At 27.2% G+C, this 18,101-nt stretch overlaps 2 protein-coding genes across 2 annotated transcripts; one reads left to right on the top strand and one right to left on the bottom strand.

Moving 5' to 3' along the window:
* The first annotated feature begins 4,745 nt into the window (after positions 1 to 4,745).
* On the top strand, positions 4,746 to 8,737 carry LOC127263811 (serine carboxypeptidase II-2). Its single transcript, XM_051293044.1, has 10 exons — positions 4,746 to 5,108; positions 5,659 to 5,766; positions 6,418 to 6,513; positions 6,598 to 6,690; positions 6,913 to 6,995; positions 7,085 to 7,351; positions 7,443 to 7,573; positions 7,787 to 7,885; positions 8,117 to 8,222; positions 8,307 to 8,737. The coding sequence occupies exons 1-10, from the start codon at positions 4,811 to 4,813 to the stop codon at positions 8,466 to 8,468; spliced, it is 1,443 nt and encodes a 480-aa protein (XP_051149001.1). The 5' UTR covers positions 4,746 to 4,810; the 3' UTR covers positions 8,469 to 8,737.
* A 1,102-nt stretch (positions 8,738 to 9,839) lies between these two features.
* Positions 9,840 to 12,265, bottom strand: LOC127263391 (probable myosin-binding protein 6). Its single transcript, XM_051292386.1, has 3 exons — positions 11,934 to 12,265; positions 10,292 to 11,582; positions 9,840 to 10,174 (listed from the first exon to the last, which is right to left on the bottom strand). Exons 2-3 carry the CDS (start codon positions 11,534 to 11,536, stop codon positions 10,151 to 10,153), a joined length of 1,269 nt encoding a protein of 422 aa, XP_051148343.1. The 5' UTR covers positions 11,537 to 11,582; positions 11,934 to 12,265; the 3' UTR covers positions 9,840 to 10,150.
* Between the last annotated feature and the right edge of the window lie 5,836 nt (positions 12,266 to 18,101).

The raw sequence follows: 18,101 nt of genomic DNA on the forward strand, positions 1-18,101 counted from the left end.
TCCCTCCGTCCCGTAAATATAGTATTAGGTGGGTTGGACAATAATTTAATAAATATTGATATTATATTGATAGTCACTGAAAAGTACTAATGTAAAAAAATAATGGTAAACAAAACTATTATATTGGGACGGAAAGAATAAATTATAATACTTTCTTAGTCAGCATAATTAATAGATTAAGAATTAATAGATTATAATACTCTCTTCGTCCGCAAAATTAATAAATTATAATACTCCCTTTGTCCAGGGATCATATTTAGCACTTAACATTAAAAATATTGTATAATTACAAAAATACTAACATAAGTATTTTTGTAATTTTTTGGTATTGTATTTTAAATATATATATTATGCATATCATAATATTTTTATATAATATAAATAAATAAAGTAATTTTTTTATTTATAATTTTACTTAAAATTAATTTTATAAAAATAAGAAATTTTAAATATAGATAAAAATATTTATTTATTGGAGATATATAAAAAAAAAAAAAAAAAATTGAATGAATCATGGTAAGAGGTTAAAAATTTGATTAATTTGATTTATATTAATCAAGTAAAATAAAATAGACAAAAGTTAAGAAAATGATAATTAAAATGGGGTTGAGGAAGTATATTATTTATAATGTTCTTTTTGTGCTAACTATTTTTATACAAATTATATTTACCCACATGAATTTAAAATGAAATATTTATTTCGTCCCGGTTAAATTTCTACATTAGTGTAAATAATATAATTTTGATAAAATATAATTAGTAAACAATTTTTTTTTTTAAAAAAAAAATCATTAGTAAAAATAATATTAAAATAACTAAATAATTTAATTAAACTATAAAATTATAAATTATGTATAATTAAAATGTATAATTATATTTCCAAAAGAAAAATAAATAAATTATGTACTCAAAATGAAAAAAGAAAAATTAACATTTTGTGTAGGACAAAGAAAGTAGATCGGATCACTATCAATGTAAACAATTTAATTATTAAAAAATAAAAAAAACCACGTCTCGGATATTTTGTCAGTTTTACTATAGATACAGAAATTTACGAGAAGTATAATTAGTAAATAATTAAAAATCTATTAGTAAAAATAATTATTATATAATAAAAATACTTATAGAATAAGATTAAGATAAGTGATTGGTATAATTAAAATTAAAAAAAAAATATAAATTAAATTTTTTAAAATAAAATTAAAGTGTATAATTCTTTTCCAAAAAAAGAAAAGTGACAAAATAAGTGAGATTGACGGAAATAAAAAATTGAACATGAGAAGTGGGACGAATGGAGTATAATACAAATACAACCTAAACAAATAATGTCATAGCCAAAACTATTTACATAGAATATACTCCCTTCGTCCCATATATTTTGAGTGTATTACTGTAGGTACAAAAATTTAGGTAAAATATAATTAGCAGGTAATTAAAAAGTGTATTAGTATAAATAATTATTATTAAGTAAAAATAACTAAAAATTAAAATTAAGATAAGTAAATTGTTTAATTAAGATTAAAAAAATTATAAAATATAAAACTTAAAATATGATTAAAGTAAATAATCATATTTCCGAAAAAAAAAAAATGACAAGTTATATGGAACAAACGAAAATAGAAAATAAGGATATGTAGGATGGAGAGAGTATATCTTTAGTAATCATAACCCAAAATACAACTATCATCAAGCAAATCAATAATATGTTTAATAATCATAAACCAAAATACTAGTATCATTATAAACAAATTAATTAACAAAGTTGCATTTCCACTACAATAGTAAACAATTAACATAGTAGAACAACCATAAATAAACCAACCAACTAGTGCATAACACAAATAATACAAACATTCTTTTACAAACAATACAAATAACATGAACAATAATGTAGCCGGGCCTAATTTGCAGCGTATTAAGTTCGACCGAAAATTTATTCAGTACACACTTTCAAATAGCGATTGCGGGTTTTCTCGCGTTATTATAATAATAATAATAAATGTAAACAAGGAGGTCAATTGAATAAAAGTTAAAGGTGTGTTTCTTTAAGCCTACTTTGGCCAAACCTACTGTGCAATTGCACGGTGGTTTGGGCGCCAAATAGGCTCATTGACTATAAGATGTAAGTCGTAGGGTGCAGAGTCTACGAACGTCAGTGGTTCTGTTATTTTTTATTTTTTTTTTTAAATTATAAAATGATGTGTATAGCTATGCAAAAATATGATAAATTAATTTTTTTAATTATTTTAATAAGTACTCCCTCCGTCTTAAACAAGGTGAGTGGAGACTAAGTATAATTAATTATTTTCTATTTTGGAAATATTGCAGGTTGTTTGGGACATACCGAAAAAGAAATATTGCAGGGTGTTTGGGACGGATGAAGTATAATTTAATAAAATATATACAATATATATGTCATTTGGTAGAAAATAAAATTTTTTATAATACAAATAAATGAAAATTTACATATATATATGTTGGGTATAATATAAATTTATAATCAAACCATACAATATAAATTTTATCAATTAAATGTGTATTACATTTATATTATTTTATTCATTATCGATCAAATCAACATACATCAAAACTCTCCAAATCCCAACCAAATCTAAACACAAAAGAAACAACAAAATTCAAACTCATCCTAAAATTCAAATAAAAATCAAATACAAACCCAAATTTCCTAAATCTCAAACAAACCCTAAGTAAACTTTTAGTAAATTATAAGGGTTGAGAGATCAAATTTTATGTCAATAACTCATACTAATCAATTTTGCCTCATCTTTCTGCCACCCCACTAGTATTAAAAAACTCTCAACTTCATTTTTACATAACTTTTTTTTCTTTTAACTATCATATTCTAATTTCTTAGTTTCAATAAATATATATATATATAATATTTATATGTATATCAAGATAAATGTTTAAAACTAAATTTAAATAAAAAAATATTCATATATGTATCATGAAATTTCATATAGTACAAAAATATATAAAAATAAAAGTAATTAGTCTTGTTTATTTGGGGTTTAAATTTTAAGCTGGGATTTAAATAGTAAAAATTTTGAATTTGAATAGTTGTATGATTGATATAAATAGGTGTTGATATGGACGAATGTAAAAATGATTTTTAGTATAATATAAAAAATAAAAACTAAATGTTTGATCTGATATTTTTTTAAAAAAAAAATTAGAATGAATAGTAAATTTAAAATCCAATCCCAAACAAATACACCTTAAATGAATAGTATATATTTAATAATAACAAAAAGAAGTGACTCCTAAATTGATATGCAAAGCAACCAAGGAACAAATTTGATTTTTTTTTTTAATTTTTTATTAAAAATAATATAAAAATTAAAAAAAATATTAATATATTATATATTTAAAAAAAATAAAATTATGTAAAGAAATAATATTATAATTTGTCTTTTGTCTAGTATTTTAATTTAAAATATTATTTATGATAAGTATTATGAAGCAATATATAAAAATTACTACTTGCGTCTAATGTTAATTTCAACAAAAATCTATAGATGTGTTTAAAATTTTGATTTTGAGTTTTGATTTTAAATAGTAAAATTTTAAATTAAAATAGTTGTTTGATGCTTATGTTCTATGTTTTTTATAAAATTAATTTTTTATAAAATATAATAAATAAAAAATAAATATTTACTTTGATATTTTTCAGAATAAAAAATTTAAAATAGTAAAATCAAAATTAAAATTGCACAAAGTAATACTAGTAAATGTGTTTCTCAGAAAGATTCTTGAGAATTTTAACTATCAAGGAAAAAAAACATTCAATTTAAAATATTAAATTAAATATTTTAAATTTATTTTTTGTCTTATTAAAATTTAATTTGTTTTTATATTTAAAATATTATATTAATATTTTATAATATCAGATAATTCTTCGCATGTTCTTCAAATTTATTTATACTTTTTTTTTTAGCTAAATTTACAAAATTACTATTGGCAAATAACATTTAATAATTGCTCTCAATTAACACTTATTTACGACATATACCACTAATTTTATTATATTCTTTTTCTTCGTTTATTTTAATTTTTAACTAAATTTTTAAAATACTCTCAACTATACTTTTATCAAATTTTCAATAAATTATTTATTTTTATCAATTTTTTTTATGACGTGGAAACCTGCAATCGCTACCCAAAATTTATCAATTTTTTAATAAAATATTCATTTTTATCGATCCAAATGTGCTCATTTTTTTTTGATAACGTGAGAACCCGCAGTGTGCATTAGATAAACCTACTGAATTTAATACCCGCACGACACACAAATCACATTAGATGAACAATATGCTACAGGTTTCTTGAACGAAGAGGGAGTGCTATAAAAGATACACAATCCAAACTTCCAAGTATAAATATATATTTCCTCTTACATATTTTATTTTGGAATTTCTAATTATAAAATTAATATTTTATTAAATATTTTATTTTTTTTATAAATAATTTTATACAAAAAAAACGTAAAGATAAAAATATTATTATATTATTTTTAATTATTCATTATAATTAAAATATTATTATTTTTTAAATACCTCTGCAAAAAGTAAAAAAAATTTTGTAAGTGGATGGAAAGAGGGAATATTATATTTGAAATTTTATATTTACTTTCTAAACTTAAAATATCCAGTCTCGAGGTGTGCTGAGCTGAGCCAGTCAAGTCCCATCACTTGGCGCAGATCCCTATAATACACAAACATGGCAGCCGCAAAGGCCATCCTCACGCCATTCGCCCAAATTCAAACCCTCCGGGAGCCGGAGGAGGAACATGAAGACGAAGACGAAGACGACGCTCCTCCGCGCGCTTTCCAATTTTGTCTTACTAATTTACTGCATCGCCAATCTCCACTTGATCGGCTGCCGCGCTACTTCGTCATTAATCGTACCCGATCAGCAGCTAGCGGACAGAGTTCCGGAGCTACCAGGCCAGAATTTCAATGTGAAGTTTGCGCATTATGCAGGTTATGTTACTGTTAATGAGGAGTCTGGAAGTGCTCTGTTTTATTGGTTCTTCGAGGCCGAGGAGGATCCTCATTCCAAGCCCCTTGTTCTCTGGCTCAATGGAGGTGATTCTTCTGTTTTAATACCTTGCAAACTTTGTTAAGAGAGCAAGTGTTCTCATGATTTGGAAATGAATCCAAAAGGATGGTTCATAATCATAATGACTTTTTACCTTTTCCCTAGAGTATATCCATTTGCTGAATCTCCGATACGCATCTCTCTCTCTCTCTCTCTCTCTCTCTCTCCCCCTCTCTCTCTCTCTCTATATATATATATGTATATGATGTATCAATTTGTTAGGTATACTTCGTCTGTAAGTGGTTCTAATTTGATGTAAACTTTGTGAGAGGGATGCAATGGAGGTGCTTGAGATGATTTAGAAATGAATACATAAACAATTGTTTCTGACTAATTTTCCCCTTTCAGTATAGTATATGTGTATATAAACCCTAGAATTAGCATCAACTCAAATGTTTTTGTGTGTCTATTAACTGAAGGCCTCTTTCTGAATTTGCTTCCTTTTGTTGGATGTTTGATGGTGAAATATTTACACTGCCCTCTCATTCGAGTTTCCAACTATTGCATGATTTCTTATAAAATGCTTGTAAAGTTCAGGGCCAGGGTGCTCATCAATTGCATATGGACTTGCTGAGGAAATTGGTCCCTTCCATGTCGAGAAAGATGGGAAAACCCTGTATTTGAATCCTTATTCTTGGAACAAAGGTATAATCACTACCCGAATCTTCTAACAAACTGCAGTGAATCAAATAGATCATTCTACCAATTATTCTATATATGTTCTGATTGTATGGTGTACTTCTAATTCTTGTGATTTCATCGTTATTGTATGAGTTGATGTATATCTACAAAGAATGAGTTAGCTACATGAGAATATCTTGGCATCGACAGGCTTGATCATCTTCAACTTCTATTGAATCAACAAATGCTGTTGTGTTCACGGGTTCCTATAAATTCTTGTGATTTCATCGTTATTGTTTTGAGCCAATGTATATCTACGAAGAATGAGTTAGCTACATGAGAATATCTTGGCATCGAGAGGCTTGATCATCTCAACTTCTATTGAATCAACAAATGTTGTTACGTTCACGGGTTCCTATAGCTGGTCTTTTATGATGCATTGTTAGATAGTCTTATATAGCAATCACTTGAGAATTCTTTTGCCGGATCCGTATTGTAAAAGTTGTTCCTTTGGCTTCTTTCCTTTTCTTCTTTTAGCACCTTGTTGATAATATATTTCTATACTGTGATTTGGACTTCTTTTTGCATCTTCCGCCATGTTTTTTTAATTTAGGTTTTAGTTATTTATTTTGGTAATTCAGAGTGCATCACTGCTCAAGGTTTTCCATTTTGCAGTGGCAAATGTACTGTTTGTGGACTCCCCTGTTGGAGTTGGGTTTTCATATTCAAACACTTCGTCCGACTTATTAAATAATGGTGACAAAAGGACTGGTATTGCCCCTTCATTTCTTCATTTTTGTTTTGTATATCTCTGCTTGTATAGCAGCTTTGATATCTTACTTTGTTTGTTTGCAGCTGCTGCAAATCTCGAGTTCTTGCTACGGTGGTTTGAGCGCTTTCCACAGTATAAAGGAAGGGACTTCTACATTACCGGAGAAAGCTATGCTGGTTTGTGATCATATGCTAAATTGCTAACTATAACTCTCTCCAAGCAATTTCTGACTTTTAACGCGGTGATCTAATCGAAATCAATTTCAGAATGCTATACAACCTTAAACTACAATATAAAACAATAATCTAATGCTTAAACAGTTCGTATCGTGTGTGTAGAGCTAATAGTTTCTCAAGTGTTTCGTCCTTACAGCATTATTACTGTTTATTGATGTATAGGACACTATGTTCCTCAACTAAGTCAAGCTATTGTGAGGCACAACAGAAAAAATGAAGAACTTATCAATCTCAAGGGTTTCATGGTACGGAATGTTGCTGAGTAAGATTTAGGTTCAAGAATTATATTTTATGTCGATGTATGATTAACTGTTGAGGGCAACTCTTCTACCAGGTCGGAAATGCTCTAACTGATGACCTTCATGACCACTTGGGACTTTTCCAATTTCTATGGACAACTGGAATGATCTCCGATCAGACCTTCAAGCTGCTGAACAGGGCGTGTGACTTCGAGTCATTCATAAAGCCATCAGAATTATGTGACAAAGTTCTTGACAATGCTTATGAAGAAGTCGGAGACATTGACATGTATAGTATTTTCACGCCCACCTGCACGGCTAAGTTCACGAGTAAACAAAACAATTCGTGGAGAAGAAAGAAGGTATGTGATCAAATTTTCATGGTTGTATTATTTGTCTGACCTGTTTTTTGTAATTTGAATTACTAATTGTTATGGTTTTTGATAATATAAGGTGGGCCGTCTTTATAGAGCATATGATCCCTGCACAGAGGCGCACTCGGTCGTCTACTTCAATCTTCCAGAAGTTCAACATGCTCTTCATGTTCAGACCAATAACTCCTCATTGAAATGGGACACTTGCAGGTGCAATTTTATTCTTGAATCAAAAGCATTGTCACTATAGGATCAAGTGTCAAACTTGTTTCGATGTTTTGGATTTAGGACTGAAGCTAGTTCAAACCAATGACTTCTAATATGTCGAAAAAATCCACCTCGAGTGATTGCTAGTTCAAATTATGCTTTTAGCATTATATTCTTGTTTGATTGAGTATAGACAGATTTACATTCTCATTGCAGCGACACGGTGTCTGAAAATTGGAAGGATTCTCCTCTGTCCGTTTTGGATGTCTATCGTGAGCTACTAAAATCGGGGGAGCTCCGTATCTGGATCTTCAGGTTTTACATTATTCCTCTCTCGATCCCTTAAAATGAAATCACAGGACCTCATCGCCTAATAGCATCATCAACTTCAAAAGTCTTATTCCTTATTGACAGTACCTATTTTACTATATTCGCTCTGCATACGGCTTAGAAAAGAAAACAGGATATAAGAAATGATTCATTTTTCAAATTTCATTTCTCAAATAAAAATGTGAGGAAATATTGTTCTATATTTTTTATTGACAGCGGCGACACGGATGCCGTAATTCCAGTGACATCCACGCGCTACAGCGTGGATGCACTAAAGCTGCCAACAGTTAGCCCGTGGCGCGCATGGTACGATGAGGGCCAGGTAAGTCAGCTCATCACTTTTCAAATCCTATATAATAACCGGCATGGCTTAATTTACTCGTAGTACATGGAAACATCAAAACAGGTAGGAGGATGGACACAAGAATACCAAGGGCTAACATTGGTGACAGTAAGAGGAGCCGGCCATGAAGTTCCTCTACATAAACCAAAGCAAGCTTTAACTTTGATACAGTCTTTCCTGTCGGGAAAGTCGATGCCAGAGCTCAAACTAGTTAGCTATGTGTAGATTTTATCAAGAATGGTCTGTTCCTTAGATGGTTCAAAGACTACTATAAAGGTTTGTGAGCAGGTGAAAGACACCTTACTCTGTTTTTAACAAGGTATTAGGGATATGTGTTTTAGATTATAATGGTGGTTTTTAGAGATTTTCATCATAAGTTATGGTCAGAATTTGGATTTGGAACCTGGGAAAATAATGTTCTGACATTTCAGTGATTATGGTCTTTTTATGATCAGAAACAATTTTATGAACTCAAAGTAGTGAGCTTTCTATAACAGGGGGTTTACGATTTTTTTTTTTTACAATATTCAACATTTTATATGTAATTTTTTAGAAGGAAAAAAATATATTTGACTAATCAAAATAATTTGAGATAACAATAAAATATGTTAGACTTTATTATATTATTTTTTTAAAGTTTTCAAACTTTATACTGTATAAGATTTATATGAAAATATATTACTTTCTTTGCAAAATTTGCCTTTTTATTAAATTTAGTTATTATTAATTTTGATAAAATAAATTTTTAACATTTAATTATTAAATTTCCTTCGAGGTTTTATTTACTATAAAAACTACCCTTCCCATTCAAATTAGTCAACTTTAGAAACTATTTTTGCAAAGAAAGTGAATTAAATTTGAAAGTATTATTACATTAATTACTAATTAAATTTTCAAAAATATCTTTAATTACAATTTTTGCCAATCCAAATAGACTATCTTTACATAAGGAAGGAAAAGGAATAATTACTAAAATAAAATACAAAATTAGGTACAATAAGAACAAATCCTCATTTATTTCGGAAAAAAAAAAAAAACAAAATCTCAGCAATATCATTCTTTTTTTACCCACGCGCACTTACAATCTCAGCAATATCATTATCTACGAATGGCTACACAAAACAGGACAGACATTCCACTACTTAAAAAAAGAAGACCACGATCGAGTGTTTGAGACAGATATTGAAATTAATATGTTATATTGATAACTACAAAGTGGGTAAATTATATTCCTACTTTTTTATTTTTATTACACAATTGCAACTATTTTTTACTCTAATACACTCAACAATGACAAATAAATTTTTTATTCATACTTTTTACCAACTACTATCACTTATTTCTTAAATCTCGTACCCAATCTAATTAATACTATATTTATAAAACGGGGGAGTATAAGGTGATTTGTGTTTTTTTAATAAAATAAATAAATAATAATTTTTCTAAAAAAAATATAAAATAAAGAATTAATCTATTATTTGGATAACCTAACCCTTTATTTAGAATTAAAAATATTAATTTTGTTTCATGCATGCAACTTTACGTTTTTTGTATTTTTACTAAAATAGGGTGTTGTATAATTTACCTCTGAAAAGGTGCTAAAGAAGGGATATGCAGGTCGCTCTAACATTTACCCAAATGGGACAATCAGTAACAAGACAAAGTACATAGAATTCACACTATTATTCATTTTGTGCAAGACAAACATTCTTTAAGCAAAGATCATATTCATGTAGCAGCACCAAATCATACGAGCAAGGAAACAATCAAATCCTTAGCAACAACACAAACAAAGAAAATTAAACACTTAGAAGAAGAATTTGCACAATCTTTCACTTACCCGAAAAAAAATTGTCAGATCCAAAGGCAAGAAGAGAGACACTGTCATCCAACTCCATCGTAACCAGTTAAATCCAGAAGTAAATCATTGCCTGCAAAAAAAAAAAAATACATCCAAAAATATACAGTCATGAAGAAGCTATAAATCAAAAGAATAAAGAAGAAAAGGAAGAAGAGGAAGAGGAAGCCATTGTTATAAGCTAAAGAACCTCTTGAAGAGAGCTTAGTGAAGATGATGATGATGGACATTCTCTTGCAGGGGATTTTTTCTTTACTCTCCAACTCCTAACTTCATCTCGTAAACAATTTATTTCTTCCTTAATCTCATTCAACAACTTAACCTGCTCTTCTCTGTTGTTGTTATTCTCACTTGGCCCCTCGACTTCGATAATTTCCGATGTTCGGTTCGATAATTGTTGACGAGGAGCGGAAAAACAGCCGTCAGCGACGGAACCAATTTCGTGCCGGCGAAGCTTTTTCTTGCGCTGAGCCGACGATCGCAACGGTTTCTTCCTCGGAATTTCGAATGTCTCTTTAGGACAATGTACTTCGACAGCTTCAGGGTGGATGACATCTCTGATGCCGAGCTTGTGTTCGTTTCTCTCGACTACTCGAGGAACTTCAAACACGTCGTGGATGCTCGGAGAGCTCGGGTGATCGCCTGCCGCAACATTAGGCTTCTCTGTTTCGTTCACAGTTGACAGAGGATTCGAGTCGAATGGAGACGGAGATCTTGTTCGATTCCCGACGTTGTTGGATTGAGAAGAAGCCGACGAAAGAGACCTCGTCTCGCTCCATGAATTCGCCCCTGCTATCTCCCTCACCCGTTCGCCTAATCTCCTGATCTGCTCCATGTATGAGTTGATGTCAACAGCCGACGAATTGGTAACCTTGCTGTCCATGTCTGACGTTTCTTCCTGCACCGTTGGCTCCTCCACTGACCTAAGAACAAAATCAGCATCTGCATCTTTGTCAGAACTAACCTTCATATGCTTAAGAGCAACTGTGGCTGAATTCCTTCTTCCAAGGCTCTGATGACTGATTTCTTCAACCAAATTTTCGCATCTTTGCAGAGGAACTTCAGAAGCTTTTATCTCGTCGAGACAGCCAATGCTCAATAGTTTGCAACGATACGCTTGGACTTGGTGATCTAGAGCAGCGACTTCCATTTCTTTCGAATATATTATGTCTTCGATTATGGCTAAGGATTCCTCAGCGTGCCATATTTTCTCCTCTGATAACCTCTTGTATTGCTCGGCCTCCAGTTTTATGGCAGCCTTTTCGCCTTGTAGGCGGAGAATTAACGACAGAGCTTCGCTAGCAGCTGTGGCCGATGATTCTCTTTCTGCGTCCAATTCATTGTATAGCTTCTGAAGAAGCTGCTGCTGAGCACAGAGCGTCTCCTTCAGAGCAGAGATATCGGATTCTGACATCACCATATTATCTTCAGCCATTGCATATTCGGTTTCGAAACATCGAGGTATTGCACTGGATTTGTATCTGATGATAATTCAAAGTGAATATAGATAAAATTATGTACGCAATCACGCGCATAATCTAAATTTCCAGATGGTGAAAGTGAACAGGCGGAAAGTAAGGATTTGAATATTCAAAAAAATTTCAGCAACTAAATTTTACTCGATTTCATTCACCAGCAGTAATAACCAAATTCAATAACAGATGAAGGATTTGAATCCAATTTTCGATATGAATGATGAACCACTCATTAACTAAAACCTAATTTTAGGCAAAAACCAATTCGATCTCAAAACAGGGAGAAATAACTACCATAAATCCAAAATTCGATCACTCTGCATCAAAACTATTAAAAATAACAACAAAAAGGCTTACGAAATTGGAAGCGCAGCAGAGATGCGAATCAGTCCAAACTGATCGCTTTTCAACCGAATAAAACAAAAAAGGCAAAAAACAGAAAGAGTATTCCTCCTCAAAGCTGCTGCGGCGGTTGTTGAGTGAAAGCTTGGGTACCGATCATGAATAAGATGAGAACACCACAATCAGGAAAGCGTGAAGATGGTGGGAGACTCCGATATGATTGATTGGAGAGCTGTAAAGGAGGAGGAAATGGAGCTCCAAATCCTTCTAACGGTTCCTTAAATTGTCCTTTTCAGTTTTCAGCAGCAAACCTTCGCTCGGAATTCTCAGTTGATTTTGCTTTTAAAATTTGTAAGGTTCAGAAGGACAAAGACGACTGCCATTATTACTAATTATAATATATATTATTTCAATTTTTTTGTTTTATTTAATCAAGAGGGAAAATATACAAAAAAGTTGGTTAACTCAAAATTTTATAAAAAACACATATATCCATTTTACTTTTATTTCCTGCCTTATTTTTATATTGATTTGTTCCCCAGAAATTTTTGTTAATACAATTATGATGAATATTAATAAAAGAAATACTCCACTTGTCTCAGTTTTAGATTTTGGTATTAAATTAAAAAATGATAATATTTTATTAATTACCAGCGTAAGAATTTTTGAATAAAATAATTGTAATTTATGTAAAAATTAAGGATATTTTGGTACTAGTGTATTATTTTTTTTTGGATCGAAATATTAGTATATAATTATTTTAACTAAAAAATAAAAAAGAAATATCAAGTGAAACAGACAAAAATAATAAAAATGATAATTTTAATTGAAACGGATGGAATATATCATATATATATATATATATATAAATCCACATAATATAAATAATAATGACTATTAAAGTATTGATTTTGTTGATTTAATTAAATTAGCACAATAATTTAAAGCAATTAATATTTTATTACATATGATGTGTTATATATATAAAAAAATGTTATGTGGGTTATATATTGTACTATTATGCAGTATAATTTGTTTATTGTGCTCAAATCACACTGTATTGTGCTATATGAAATTATATAATGTGCTTTCAAAATATATACTACATATGTATTAACATTTGTTGTCTGAGTGATATATTATGTTGTGCTATATAATTTAGTTATTGTGCCGAGAAATACAATATATTATGCTACATAAAATTATATAATGTGCTATCAAAATGTGTGTTATACTATCTCTGTCCCACCTACCATGCCGTTTATGTTCGTCCCACATCTCATGTTATTTATTTTATTTTTTTTTAAGAATAATTACACATCTTAATCTAAGTTTAAAATTTCTTATTTAAGTTTTTATAAAAAAATTAAACTAATTAGTTATTTTAATTTTAATTTAAAATTATATATTATAGAATAATTATTTTTACTAATACATTTTTAATTATCTACTAATTATACTTATCTTAAATTCTTGTATCTACAGTAACTCGAACATGCAATGTGGGCGGAGGAAGTATATTATTAACATGTTATGTTGGATATTTGTTATTTTCTTTATAAATAATACTTGATCCGTCCAAATTAAAAGTCTATGTTACTATAAATACAAGAATTTAAGTAAAATATAATTAAGAAGTGTATTAATAAAAATAATTATTATATAATAAAATTAATTATAAATTAAAATTAAGATAACTGTTTAATTAAAATTATAAAATTATAAATTATAAAATTTAAAATATAATTAAAATATATAATCATATTTTTAAAAAAAACAAATTATATAGAGCAGATGAAAAAATAATAGAGAAAATATATTCTATTTCTTACCCCAAAAAAATAATTATTTAATCTAAAATATTATTTCTTATATTATTAACATTGAAAAACTTTACAAACTTGACACAAAACACATCCCTTATTGATTAATTCTCTTTATTCGAAAAAAATACTATGCCTATATTTTATTAAAAATTTTTGTTCATGTTTCTAAAATTTTCTTAATAACAATATATGGTTTTCTATAAAATGTTTCAAAATTAATAAAATAATATATTTTTATTGAAAATTGTAGTAAATAAATAATGAGTATTTATGTTTGAAATTATAATCAAATACTTATAAAATTATATATATCAGATCATCCTTTTACGGACATTATTATTATTATTATTATTATCATTTAATATGAGTTAATCAATAATAAAAAAAATGTCATATCAGCGACCATGTTTGAGTTAACATATACTCTATCCGTTTCATATTTATATAGTCAATTTATTTTTTATACGGAGTTTTAGAAATATTAGTACTTTTATATTGGAATAAAATAGAAATAAAGGTAAAAAGATTAAATTAACCTTAGTATTGTATGATATAAAGTTAATGATATTTGTATAATATATTGTAAATTGGAATGGTATTTATAATGTTAGGTAGATAGTAAAATTACTTTAAAAAATGAAATGAATATTTTGATATGGGACAGACCAAAATAAAAAAATAGATAAATTATTTAGGGACGGAAGGAGTATAAATTTTGTATTTTATTTTGTTGATTTTGAAAAGAAACATTTATGATAAGTAAATTGTAATGTTAACTATGAAGAATAATTATTAAATATTATACTCCCTCCGTCCCAGATACCGTGTCTCCTATACTGTAGACACGGTATTTTAGGATGGGTGTAATTAATAGATAATTAAGAATGTATTAGTGAAAATAATTATTATATAATATAAATAATTATAAATTAAGATTAAGATAACTAATTAGTTTAATTAAAATTAAAAAAATTTAAAATTTAAAATGAGATTAAAGTGTGTAATCATTTTCCAAAAAATGAAAGTGATATGGTATGTGGGACGGACAGAAACGACAACTTGGACATGGTATCTGAGACGGAGGGAGTATAATATTTATCATAAAAGGATTTAAAAAATAAATAGTTAAAAGAAAAAAGACAAAATCATAGGAGTTAAGAAAAAAAACATGTTAGGTAAAAAAATGGTCCAAATGTACTTGTAATAATTTCCAATTCAATAAATCGCATTAATTAAATATCGATGAGATTTAATTACAAAATTAATTATGCGATATATGAAAACATTAGAAGCGTGTGGCTATACATGCACCATAATAATATTAAGAGTTAAAGATATAAAAATTGCGATTTTTATGTTTTTATTTTTCTCAATAAATACAATTTTATTTATATATTTTTAATAAAAATGTATTTTTTTATTCATATATAATATTTAAATAAAAGGATAAATTATATAACTATCCCTTTGTATTTTAGTTAAGATGCACAAAACATCTTATATTTTATTTATTCTTTGAAATCCCATTGTGTTAATGTAGAATTTGCATGAAATATCATTTTTGTCCAAAACTGATATTTTGTTCTAAATAGAAACCTAAATTACTAAATTACGCAAGTTTTATATATATATATATAAAAAACCGTATTTTATTTGAATAAAGAAATAAATTATTGATTAATCATTTACTTTTATAGTTATTGTAAAAATAAGATAACACTTTATCTCCAAAAATTATAAATTGAATTATTAATCAATTATTTATTTATTTATTTTATTCAAAAAAAAAATTTCAGATGTTTTACATTTTTTATTTGTATAAAAATTTTGTAATTTATGTCTTTGTTTAGAATCAAAATCAGTTTTGGATAAGAAGAGTGTTTTGTGCAAATTTTACGGATTTCACGCAATAAATAAAATACAAAGTATTTTGTGTAATTTTATTGAAAGACAAGGGGCAATTATAAAATTTATTCAAAAAAAAAAAATTATTTCATCCAAAGAACTTTACAATCTCAAATATATATATATAAATTCGTGTTGTTTTCAATAAACATATACTTAATTGCTCCGTTAAATTTATTTTTATTCTATTGTTTAGTCTGTTTTTTAAATTTATTTCATTGTTAATTTTAACAAAATTAATATTTAATTATTATTTTTCGTTCAACATTTGTTTACAATAAATATTACTATTTTGATTACATTTTCTCTCTTTATTTTTTTTTTAAATTTTTAATTAAATTTTCAAAAATACTTCAAAATATATTTTTATTTTTAATTTTTAATAAAATATTTGATTTTTTTTAATTCTCATATCAAATTCAAATACTCTAATTTTATAGGACGAATTAAATATTATTTTTTCTCACAAAATATTGTTTAAATTAAAACACATAAAAACAAAAATTCAAACTCAACTTCAAACTAAACAAATCCATAGAATAATATTACAAAAACATAGAGTTTGTTTGTTTGTGTAGTATTTTAGTTTGAGGTAATTTGTTTATGTAAAATATGTAAAATTGTGTCGATAATATAAAAATATAATATTTTATATTAACTATTAATTTTGTTCTCATAGTTAGGGATATTAAAAGTTGGTATAATTGTAAAATGTTAATAAATACTTAAATACATCTCAAACTTATAGATATTGGGTATTATTTGTTAAAATAAGATAAAATAAAATTATAAATACATAAAATTGTTTAGTATAAAAAAAAATTTGATGCCTACAAATAATGAAAAAAATATAATACTCCCTCCGTCCCAGATACCATGTCCACGTTGTCGTTTCTGTCCGTCCCACATACCATGTCACTTTCCTTTTTTGGAAAATGATTACACACTTTAATCTCATTTTAAATTTTTAAAATTTTAATTAAACTAATTAGTTATTTTAATCTTAATTTATAATTATTTATATTATAGGATAATTATTTTCACTAATACATTCTTAATTATCTACTAATTACACCATCTTAAAATACCGTGTCTACAGTGTAGCAGACACGGTATCTGGGACGGAGAGAGTATTAATATCATTTATTTTATATTATATCTTTTGCTAATGATGTATGAGCATATGTGTGTATTTTTTATTTTTTATTTTGGTATAGTAAAGATAAATAATATTTTTCGAGGGATATTTTAGTCACATTATTAATATAAATGAGAATATAGAAACTAATGAATATGAAATTATTTGAAAGAAAAATATGATTGAAAAATTATAAAAAAAAATTGACTTTGATGAATGAAATTTTTGTATAAAATTTCCCATTATTTAATCGTTTTATATCTACTCTTTAGGTAATTGTTTTTAAATTATTTTAGAAAGATATAATATTCCATCGTGCATTGATCAACTGTTCCAATCAAGTCAGTATGATGCTCATTTAACTTAATTAGCATATGCTATAGGATGATTCATATATATTTATATACTTCATCCGTTCTAGAATTATAGTCTTAATTAGGTTGGACACGAAATTTAAGGAATATTGATATTATATTGATAGTGGGTAAAAAGTATATGTAAAAGACATTTTTGCCCTTGTGAGTGTATTAGTGTAAAAAACAGTGGCAATTGTGTAATAAAAATGAAAAAGTATGGGTAGTTTTATGGTGATATTGTTATTTATGAAAATAAGATTATTGTTTTAGGACGGACAAAAATAATAAACATTATCTTACAATACAATATATATTGAAATATGTATAAACATATATTGATCACCTCTATACCATATGTTGATTCGGTCAAATCAATATTATTACGACTCTGCCCAATAAGCACAGAATATGCAGCCTACTCCCTCCGCTCTTTGTTCTTTATTCACAAAATTTGTGCACTTAATTTTACACATTTTTTAATTTATATTTTCTAATATTCTACTTATGTAAATGCCACCAATATTTATACTCTTAATTTATTTAAAAACAAAATCCACCTCATTGACTCTTTAATACTCCCGTCCTTTAAAAATCTATCTATTTTTTTATTTTGGTGTCTCGTAACAAAGTATCAATTTCTTTTGTAGTAATTGTATTATCTATCTAACATTACAAATACCCTTCAAATTTACAATATATTACACAAACCTTATTACCTTTCTATCATACAATACTAATATGGTTAATTTAATTTTTTTTACCTTATTTCTCCTTTATTCTAATATAATACTAATATTTCTAAAACTCTGTGTAAAAAGCAAATGGATATATATAGACATAAGACAGAAGAAATATAATTTTCAAAATATTTTTACTTTATATTATAACAAATCAATATAATATTAAATTCGTTAAATTTCGTGTTAAATAAATTATTTATTTTTATTTATTTATTTAT

This window comes from Andrographis paniculata, unplaced genomic scaffold, assembly GCF_009805555.1.
Source record: "Andrographis paniculata isolate CXL003 unplaced genomic scaffold, ASM980555v1 Contig69END, whole genome shotgun sequence".
In the NCBI taxonomy this organism is placed as follows: Eukaryota; Viridiplantae; Streptophyta; class Magnoliopsida; order Lamiales; family Acanthaceae; genus Andrographis; species Andrographis paniculata.

Coding starts and splice junctions, on each gene's coding strand:
- LOC127263811 (XM_051293044.1), top strand. CDS start 4,811: ATGAAGACGAAGACGAAGACGACGCTCCTCCGCGCGCTTTCCAATTTT. Junction 6,514..6,597: donor TAATGGTGACAAAAGGACTG/GTATTGCCCCTT, acceptor GTTTGTTTGCAG/CTGCTGCAAATCTCGAGTTC. Junction 7,352..7,442: donor ATTCGTGGAGAAGAAAGAAG/GTATGTGATCAA, acceptor TGATAATATAAG/GTGGGCCGTCTTTATAGAGC.
- LOC127263391 (XM_051292386.1), bottom strand. CDS start 11,536: ATGGCTGAAGATAATATGGTGATGTCAGAATCCGATATCTCTGCTCTG. Junction 10,175..10,291: donor CACTAAGCTCTCTTCAAGAG/GTTCTTTAGCTT, acceptor TTTTTTTTGCAG/GCAATGATTTACTTCTGGAT.